Genomic DNA, 10,489 nt, shown 5'->3' with positions numbered 1-10,489 from the left:
AAATTCGTTCAGTAGTTTTATTTTATGACGTAAAGACTCACTAAGAAAGTTTTTTTTTAAATTCTACTCCCTAAGGGGGAGTCATAAGGCCGTTTAATTGGGCAATCATGGATGAGCCCAAATCGCTGAAGCTATAAATATGAAATTTGTTCAGTATTATATTTTATAATACAGATACCCACTGCAGTTGGGTTTTCGAAAACTCAACCACCAAGGGTGTCATGAGCCGTACCCAAATGTTATATGGGGGAATCATCGCAAAGTAATTTTCAGATTATCGAATCCACGCGAGCGAAGCCACGGGTAACAGTTTCGTATAGAACAGCGGAGATGTTTCGTTTCTCTCCTCATTTCGACTAGATTCCGTACCCAGTAAAAAGCCTGAACGGCCTGAGTTCACTCTGAATGAACGCGACTAAGATGATTGGCAAGTATGGCTGTTATGGAAGGTGTCACCTTTCCGAATGGCGTGCCTTTTGCGTAGGGTTCTTGGAAGTCAATAAATAGATGAAAGGCCGCCTTTATATCAGACGCTGGGCCTGGTGCGAAAAGAATTTCTGAGCCCCGATTTTATATATTTTGTGGGAGAGGAGAATCAGCCACGATTCATGCATCATCACAGAATATACTGGAAAATAACTACTCATCAATGAAGATTTAAAATTAATCAGACAAAAAAAATCCCGGAATTGAAATGAAAATTCTCAGTTAATGAATAAAATCACAGAAAAATGATAAAATTTCGGAATTAATGACAGAAAATCTCAAAATTGGAAATATATTTGTGATATAAGTTCGAAGAGATTCGAACCCGTAGACCTTGAACGGTCACCTTCAAGGTGGAAGACGAGCATCTTACCACTGCGTGCCACTCGGGCGCAACCTATACCAACTAGCCCCAGTCTCCCGTACTTGCCGCTATGGTGGTCGAGTGGTCATAGTGACGGGTTCGAACCCCACCGTCGCCATAATGGTGGTCGGCTGAAGTTGGTTGGTTCCCAAATTCAAGGCGCGAATGCGAGTCGATTCTCCCCTTTAAAAAGTTTCGCCACAGAGAGCAACATATCTACAAACAGTACAAATGTAATTCAATCATAAGACATCACTCACTTCACTTCTGAAATATAGATGGCAGCACTGAAAAATCAAACAACACTACATACGCACTCGAACTGTTAGGTACACACACACAGTTACACTTTAACTCACTAGGTAGTAAATCGCTCATAGATGGTGATAGATCTGAGTTGTGCTCGGTTTGAAAGAAAGAAAATGATGGTCTTATTGCGAGAGGTTTCAGTTTCAGGGTTTTCATTCGCTGGAACGGCGTAGAATCACTGAAGTCTCCCTTACTTTGAGATAGCGAGAGAACTAAATTCTGATAAATACATTTTGAAAGATACTGTATGTTTTCGCTAGAACTACGGATATACAATATCAACCTGCCTGGTAAGTTGTTTCGCTACCATTTTTATAAAACATTATTTCACGAACATGATTGGTGTGGCTTAAATTCGGCAGAACATTATTTCCAACTAATTTTCGTTCAATTACTTCAGAAAACGAAAGCCTAAAAATAGAAGAAATAAACGATGAAGTCCGGGAATGTTGTCAGAATAACATCACTATGCAAATTACGCCAATCATAATCGAAATTTACGAAAGTCGGATAATAGCTATTCATCAATTCCAAGTATCATGTCACCGTTACGTGTATTTTTCCATCGGAGTACGACACCGTCAATAAACAAAACTGCCATTATAATATGGAGTAGTAAAAAATGTTTAAAAAAAATCGTAACAACTTTTTTAGAAAGAAAGCGTTTCTTTTATTTGCTTCATTCTCGAAGAGGGAAAAAACTCGAATTACGAAAACTCAACGAATTGCGATTGTCCATTGGAAATGCCTCGCTTCCAAAAATGTTCTCTATCGTGAGCCAGCGAAGAAAAAGCCTCCAGCTATGGGGTAGCCCAAGTTCTGATCCTTGGCGAATTCGGTCGCGTCGAAATCGTTCCTTTTCTTGAACGAATCCACACCAGAACGTCCAAATTGTTTGTAAATCATTGAGACATAATGATGATCACCTGAAACGACATCGTGACGCGTCAACATATTAATCAGATTTGTAGCGATGGAAAACACTGTATCTCAAAAACTGAGTTGTCAGATGAAAAAGTCACACTATTCATATATATCACAGGCTGCGTTCCTCTATTACAATTCGCTGATAACGTGAAGTTATTTGCTACAATACAAATATAGTATGGGATATAAGAATTTCATGCCAACAACTTTTCCAGTGGAGTTGTCGAGGTGTCTGAGTGGCGTGACAATAAGACGCTCGTGTACCACCGTGAAGGTTGCCGTCACGGTCCCAGGTTCAAACCCAAGGGAAGAGGAGAAGGATATAGATATTTTCCTAATGAGCTTGAGGCGAACACATAGAGATGGCACCATCATTTCCATCTCAACTCATCAACGGTAGTAAATTGCAGTATAACGATATAGCCAGGGTTGGTGTTTGGTGGAGTTACGATATAAACTCCCTATTTTTAAACACCAAAAAGCGGATGAATGCGTTTGGGCAGACGCTGCGATCGTGAATATCAACTATAGTAACGGAACGTTACAGCAATTAGATAAATGCATCGATTTCGGGATCGAGCCGCATCCTGGATTTTACTAAACATTATCATGGCATATTCTGCAAAACTAACAGAATTTCGTACATATTATGCATGGCATATCGCAAGTGTGATGCGCATCCGTTGCCATATGGAGCCCCTATAGAATTAAGGACATAAAAAGCCACTTCTCGAAAAGCCACAGAGGTCCTTTACCAAACAAGTAGCTGGCATGAGCGGCTAGTCTTATTCCGAGAGTTTTCAATTTCAGGGTTTGCGCTCACTGGAATGGCGTAGAATCACTGTAGATCTTGAAGATATGCTACAAACTAGTCCAACCGATGGTTCATCTACCACCGAGAGAACCTCTCTTTGAGATCATGGACAGACGAATTAACCTACGTGGGCATCGCTTCTAAATAAGAATACCAACGGCCAGAAGAGATTGCTTTTTTCCATCCACGAGTGCAGAGGCCGTTTGGCGAGAATGTGGAAGAATCTCTGCCTTCAGAACTTGTATGAGTCTCCTACGCAAGATTTGCTTCCGCTATTGAGGATATCGACCTGTCTTCGTATGCGAAGTGTTCTCCCTTCTGACTATTATTTCTGATTATTTTTAATCTTTATTCATTATTCTTTTATTATTCACTACTTTTTTTTCAGTGTAAGTGCATTGCATGCTTTCTCTGGTGATTATTATTATTGGACATTCCTTGAACCTTCACTCGTATATCGGGGTGCCGTAGATGAGACTTTAACAACTCATACCGCCATCATCATCGCTCTGCTAATTAAACGCAGTAATGCATTGAATCCATGGTTGGTATAAGTATGAGCGGGTCCGTTTCGCTCATAATTATTCGTAATTATTTGAATATAAATGTAATTAGTTAAAATTGTTAATTTATTTAAATGGTTAATTGTTTAAGGATTATTTTGTATTTAAAAGATTAATTGAAAGGTGACTAGGTAACAGGTGTGGTATTGAGACTTTGTGTTTGGTAACTTGGCTTTGGGTAGTTGTAAAGAACACGTGCAGGGCGGCTACGAGTGATATAAGATTAGGTAAGAATGGAAGAACGTGCTTTACGCCAACTGCCGATGAAGCACAATTCATCTGGCAAGGTATGAAGCTACGAAATAAGAATGTAAGATGGAAAATACATGAATAGTGGATGTCAATGGATTCGGGACCTTCACTGAAAGGAAGATGCAATTTGAACGCAACTTGAAAAGAGAGAGGGTATTGAAGAAAGAGGATATTAGAAAGAGATTGAATCGTCATGTATAGGTTACCCGTAAGCAAACTGTCGGTACGACTTTCACACGCGTGTATAACCGTCACCTGGCATGCTCAAGGCTTGGTGACAGGAAAAAGGTGTTTTTCTAAAATACGTGAATAGGAGCTGTTACGGAATGAGATTCGATTCCTGAGGCGTAAGTTAGGGAGAGCGAGAATAATGAAATGGTGAAATTAATGAATAGGACGGATATTGCTCGCTTTTAGAAATGGATGTAAGAGAGGAAATATAAATACAAAGCGGCATTGCCAATTAGAGCACCTGTGCTCTGCTTGTAACATGGGGGTCGCCTTAGGTATTGATATGAAGGTGACCGGTGCACGTAGGCATTCCGATTATTTAGGAAGGGGCGAATTTTATTAGGGATGAATAGCACCGATCTTCTCCGGAATGGTCACGCGAAAGTCCAATCAAATTGCCCTTGCTTGAGGCCGCGCGGAAAGAAAAATTGGAAGACGGAGCGAATCCTGGGTTCTAAGGAGGAGCCGAAGAGGATGTATAATCAGGAGGCTGATGATGAAAAGATATAGGAAGAGATATAGTAGGAGATAGTGAGAGATATAGTAAGAGAGAGATATAGAGTAGGACTAAGATGGAAAGGCAGAGATAGTAAGAGGGAGTCAGACTCTAGACATAGTGGAGAGTCGCGGAATTTAACCAAAAGGATATAGTGCCGCCCTAGAGAAAGTGCCGTGAGGAAAAAGAGCAGCAGCTAAGATGGCAAGGCGATCACACACGAGGACTGGGGTGAGTACACCACTCTATCGTTTCCTTAACCCGTAATGTCCAGTTAGGTAATTGTTGAATTCGTATATAGTGATAACGTCTCAGATACAGTACAGGTTAATTGCATTGGTGCTGATCGCATAAAGCAGTAATTGTTAAGGAGATACATTATGGTCTATACTGATGTCTGCTGTGTTGAACGTCTCTATTAAATAATTTTTAAACTTCTAACTTGCCTCCGTGCGTTTAATAACTGGGTTACTGTATGTTAATTTGTTTTTATTTTGTCTTAAACACAACGCAACTGTACGATCAAATCTTGAGAATGAATAATTGATTAAATACTTAGTAATTAAGTAAAAGTCAGCATGATGAGCGGGCTGACATAAGAGAATAGTGATGATGACTATTTATACAGTCATCTCACACATCAAAAATTTAGAAATGTGGCTGGTAGTACATCTTTATCCCGGAATTAACAGCCAACTCCACAGGAATTAATGGATACCATATATAATGCATTTAATTGTAAATTAGATACAATTATTATTGTAAATAAATTACGTCGACTTTACGAAATATACAAATAATTACACTGCTGGCCACCGTAAATGCAACACCCTGAAGGAAGCATGCAAATAATATGAAATTTACAACATGCATTAGCGGAGGTGAGATATGCAAATGATTAGAATTTCAGCGCAGACGCACATCACGCGCGCCTGTGGCGCCACTTCAAAGCGCTATTTAAGGCTTGGAGATTTCGACGATTTGAAGTACGGCAATTGTGTTTTTCTTGTGGTTTTTTAAAAAAAACGATCAATTATGCCTCGTAGAAAACAGCGATCATCTTTTGATCAAGTATCCGAGTTCGACAGAGGAAGGATAGTGGCCTACCGAGATTGTGGATTATCTTTAAGGGAAATCGGTAGTCGTGTTGGACGAAACCAAACAACTGTAATGCGGATATGTGATTGTTGGATGCCGGAGGGTACGACGGACCGACGTGTTCGATCGCATCCACCTCAGTGCACCACTTCACGTGATGACAGGCGTATTGTGCGTATGGCAGTGACGGATCGCTCAGCCACATCACGAACCATAGCACAGCACATTCAGTCTGTACCGCATCATGCAGTGTCTGCGCGTACCATTCGACGCCGTTTACAGCAGAGTGGTCTGTCCGCAAGACGTCCATTGCTTCGTCTACCCTTGACGCAGAACCACAGACGTCTCCGCCGCCAATGGTGCGATGAAAGAAGGATGTGGACGGCACAATGGAATGAAATTGTCTTTACTGACGAGTCACGCTTCTGTCTGCAACACCACGATGGTCGGATTCGAGTCTGGAGACACCGTGGAGACAGGATGCTGAACAGCTGCGTTATGCACCGCCACACTGGTCCGGGTATTGCGGTATTGGATATCACTCTCGCACTCCTCTAGTACGCATTGCCGGTACTTTAAAAAGCCAGCGCTACATCTCCGAGGTGTTGGAGCCAGTTGTCCTTCCTTACCTTCAGGGCTTGCCCACAGCCATATTTCAACAGGATAATGCGCGACCACACGTGGCACGCATTGTCCAAAGGTTCTTCGTCAATCGCCAGATTGAATTGCTTCCCTGGCCAGCTCGCTCTCCGGATCTTTCGCCGATAGAAAACATGTGGTCCATGGTTGCTCAACGATTGACCCAGATTACATCCCCAGCTGCCACACCAGATCAACTTTGGCAACGCGTGGAAGTTGCTTGGTCTGCTGTACCCCAAGAACACATCCAAAGTCTCTTTGAATCAATGCCGAGGCGTGTGGCAGCGGTGATCTCCAACAATGGCGGCTATAAATTTAATCATTTGATGCTTGGTCAACATGTTATCTACAAAATAAATATTGTTGCGATATCTCTTGTCTTTCTTGGTGTTGCAATTTGGGTGGCCAGCAGTGTATTTCCGAAAAATATAACTTATTCCTTATCAAAATTTTTTTTGGGATATTGTTTCTTTGGAGCTTTCTGAAAAATGAACTCAAATCTTCACGTTGATTATATTTCTAATATTTGTCTCCAAAACTCTTTTTCCTTCGTTGTAACCTGAAAAACTCTATACCAAACATATATCCTCCCTGCCCCCCCCCCCTACTCAAACCAACATAGAAAAATTATAATCTATCCAAAATATAAGTTCACTCGCTTCATTTTTAACTGTTGGTCTTCGTCTGTCTCCATATCGAAGCTCAAGCGTCAACTGTTATATCCAACCACTTTCCTCACTTAGACTTATCTCTCGTTTAACGTTTCTTTTCAAAATCCTCCATGGGTTTTTTGTGTTGGAGTGTCGATATTATTCTAATTAAACCCTCTCATTTCTCTGTTAGACTCAACCATTCCCAAAAATTAGTCCATCTTTGCTTCTTCAAATTGTCACAAGTTTAGCTTCTTCCCAAGAACTATTACCGACTGGAACAACCTACCACCAAATATTGTACATTGCACTACGATTTCCGAATATTTTCCTGTTCCATCAATCGTCATACATAACTTTCGCATCCTCTTGTATAGGACTCGGCCAAACAATATTAAATAAATAAATAAAATAAAAATCTCAAAAAATGAAATTCCTGTAAACTATATCGCTATTTTCCATGATAAATGATGCAAAGTGTAGGTTACGTCAATAAAAATATTGATCTAAATTGAAAATATCGTTTTTCTGTTTCGAAATCTTCATTTATCTCGAAATACTCGGTCACAAATACATTACTAAACTTGGTGATAGAGAGCGGACGAATAAAAATATTATTACAAGCTACTCCAGTGAGCTACTAAGCAATAGAAATGTTCTCGTAAATAAAAAGTAACCTACTTCCAGGGCAAATAGGTGGACCCTTGTATTTAACGATGACTTTTCCTTTAGAGACATCATTCCCGGGAATATCGACGACCAGCCAATGTAAGAACTGCGTCAAACGGGGTTCGTTCGGATTTGGACGGTCGAGACCTAAACAAACCGATATTAATTAAATGAAGAGCATAACATTAATATAATCTTACAATGAGTACATTCATTCATTCAAACCGAGAACAACTCTGGTCTACCGCCATGGGCAATTTACTACCGACTGAGTGCTACCGGAAGCATGTGCAGGCACCTAACAGTCTGATTGCGCATGTAGTGTTAAGGCAAATTACAAACTCACCGATCATGACCAGAGTGTACAGCTCATTGGCAGATGCGTCGAACTCGACTTTCGGCTCATTTTGCGTGTCAGCGATGAGCATCTCTTGTCCGTACTCTGCCGCTTTACCATCGTACCACAACTGTAATTATTTAATTATTCATCGAATCAGCGAAGTTGCCGTGGCATTTAATAACTATTTTTTCTACATTATTTACACTTTCTCGTACATTGCAAAAGCGGATAAAAATGCGGAACTTTTTTGTTGGCAAGAAAGAGGGAATTTACATTGCATCTGAAATTTTGGTACGGGAAAGTATTGCGATGCATAATACACACAGTACAATGGTTTCCTAGACTTCATTTCTTACAGATTTCTAAGGGGCCGTTCAAGTATTACGTCAGCAAATTTTTAGCCATTTTTTACCCCACCCCTCCCCCTTGTCAGTAAAAGTCACAAAAACTCTGACCTCCCCCCCCCCCTGTCAGCAAAATTTAGTCAACACTGTCCCCTACATCCTAACGCATATTGGTGGGATCAGAAACGTACGCGGGAGGGAGGGGCATAGGGAGCTCGTGCACCTCCTTCAAACGGAAAAAAATTTTAATGCAAAAATATTTAAAAAGAAAATTTTTATATATGTTATTATAATCGATTTCTGTGAATTTCAATGCTATTTGAAGGGTAGTAACTCAAAATTTCTCTTTAAGAAATTCATTGCGACCCACTCCTTAAGCCATATATGGTAAACCCTTGACCCGCAGCCCAAATGTGGTCCTGAAGGTTATCTGATGTGGCTTGCCCCTCAAACCTAATTTTGTAAAAATGTACTAAGCGGCACATTTACAAATTGCTTAAATGACCCATGGCACAATTCCAAAGCATTTAAGTGGCCCGTGGCAGATTTTCAGATCACTGGAGTAGGCCTCAAAGTTCGCTTTCACATTCGAAGATCACTTAAGTAATCCGCGCTACAGTTCTAGAATACTTAAACGATCCGTGGCTCATTTAGAGATCCCTTGAGTGAAACGTGGCACAGTTTTAGAGCACTTAAGCGTCCCCGCCAGTGCGGTTCTAAATCACTCAAGTTACCCGCGGAACATTCATTGGATACTTGAGTGATCTCCGTGGCATAATTACGGATCACTTGAGTGATATGTTGCACAGTTCCAGCGCACTTGAAGGATCCGTGAAACATTTAGAGATCACTGAAGTGGCTCTGTAGGGGACTTATCAATAAGGGAGAATGTTAGTTCAGGTGCCCAACAACAATCGAAAGGTTTTTTTCCGTTTCTGGCGCACCGAATAAGATGCCATTAAGAATATTTCATATCTTTATAAAGGGGGGTTGAAGACGTAAGCGTCATCCAATCAAACCCCCCCCCCCATCATCGAAAGTCAGCAAATCGAAAACCCTCTCCCCACATCGATGTTGACGCAATACTTGAATGACCCCTAACAGAATATCGAGTTTAAACTCAACTTTGTTCCAAGATATATTGCAGTGAATACTCATTATAATCAAATCAACTTTATATATTTCAAAGCTAACACCAAAAGATAACGTGATAATGATAAGATGAGAACGCGATCATTGAACCAATGAGTTTAATTGATAACTGCAGCTTATTGTTTATTCTATTTAATAAAAATCTTTATCATAGCATTGAAATTGTATTGTCAATCATAATATCCGATGCTTTCGAGCAGAATTTGAAATATTAATGAATAATTACGAAAACATACACGAAAACACACGTACTCTTTCCATGTCCGAACTAACATATTAAGGACGTAATCATTTATTACAGGGACGTAAATAAGGGGTCGTTAAAGTATTAAGTAAGTAAATTTTTAGCCATTTTTGACTCCCTCCCCTTGTCAGCAAAATTTGGTCAGCACTGTCCCTACCTCCTAACACATATTAGTGGGATCAGAAACGTACGCGGGAGTGGGACATAGGAGGCTCGTGCCTCCCCGACGAAAAAAAATTTTAATGCAAAAAGTTTTTTAAAAAAATTTAAAATTCCTCTTGAAAGAAAACACCTTTATTGTTATTACAATAAATTACTGTTAATTTAAATGCTATTTGTGAAGGGTAAGAACTCAAAATTTCTCTTTAAGAAATTCATTACGACCCACCCTTCAAGTCATATGGTAAACCCTTGACCTGCAGACCAAATGTGACCCTGAATGTTATCTGATGTGGCTTATCCTTTCAAACCTAATTTTGTAAAAATGAACTAAGCGGCACATTAAAAAATCACTTAAATGACCCGTGGCACAATTCCAGAGCGTTCAAGTGGCCCGTGGCACATTTTCAGATCACTGAAGTACTCTTGAGTGACATGTGGCACAGTCTTAGAGCGTCCCCCAGTGCGGTTCTACATCACTACCCACACATCTATCCGCGGAACATTCCCAGATTACTTAAGTTATCCGTGGCATAATTGCGAATCATTGATTGATGCGTGGCACAGTTCCAGAGCACTTAAGCGGCCCGGACGCATTTCCTGAACACTTGAAAGATCCGCGAAACATTTAGAGATCGCTGAAGTGGCTCTGTAAGGGATTTATCATTAGGGAGAATGTTAGTTCAGGTGCCCACAAACTAGCGAAAGATTTTTCTCGTTTTTTGGCGCACCGAATAAGGTGCCATTCAGAA

The 10,489-nt window shown here is 40.4% G+C and overlaps 1 protein-coding gene across 1 annotated transcript; it reads right to left on the bottom strand.

Moving 5' to 3' along the window:
* Nucleotides 1-1,927: 1,927 nt before the first annotated feature.
* On the bottom strand, nt 1,928-8,238 carry LOC149083545 (phosphatidylethanolamine-binding protein homolog F40A3.3-like). Its single transcript, XM_089235202.1, has 3 exons — nt 7,845-8,238; nt 7,511-7,645; nt 1,928-2,085 (listed from the first exon to the last, which is right to left on the bottom strand). Exons 1-3 carry the CDS (start codon nt 7,924-7,926, stop codon nt 1,928-1,930), a joined length of 375 nt encoding a protein of 124 aa, XP_089091328.1. The 5' UTR covers nt 7,927-8,238.
* Nucleotides 8,239-10,489: the final 2,251 nt, after the last annotated feature.

The sequence above is a fragment of the Pholcus phalangioides genome, unplaced genomic scaffold, assembly GCF_987345545.1.
Source record: "Pholcus phalangioides strain wild (caught in Gottingen) unplaced genomic scaffold, Ppha-v1.0 ptg000008l_1, whole genome shotgun sequence".
Taxonomy (NCBI): domain Eukaryota; kingdom Metazoa; phylum Arthropoda; class Arachnida; order Araneae; family Pholcidae; genus Pholcus; species Pholcus phalangioides.
The sequence above is the reverse complement of the archived record's forward strand: the minus strand, read 5'-3'. Positions and strand labels throughout refer to the sequence as shown.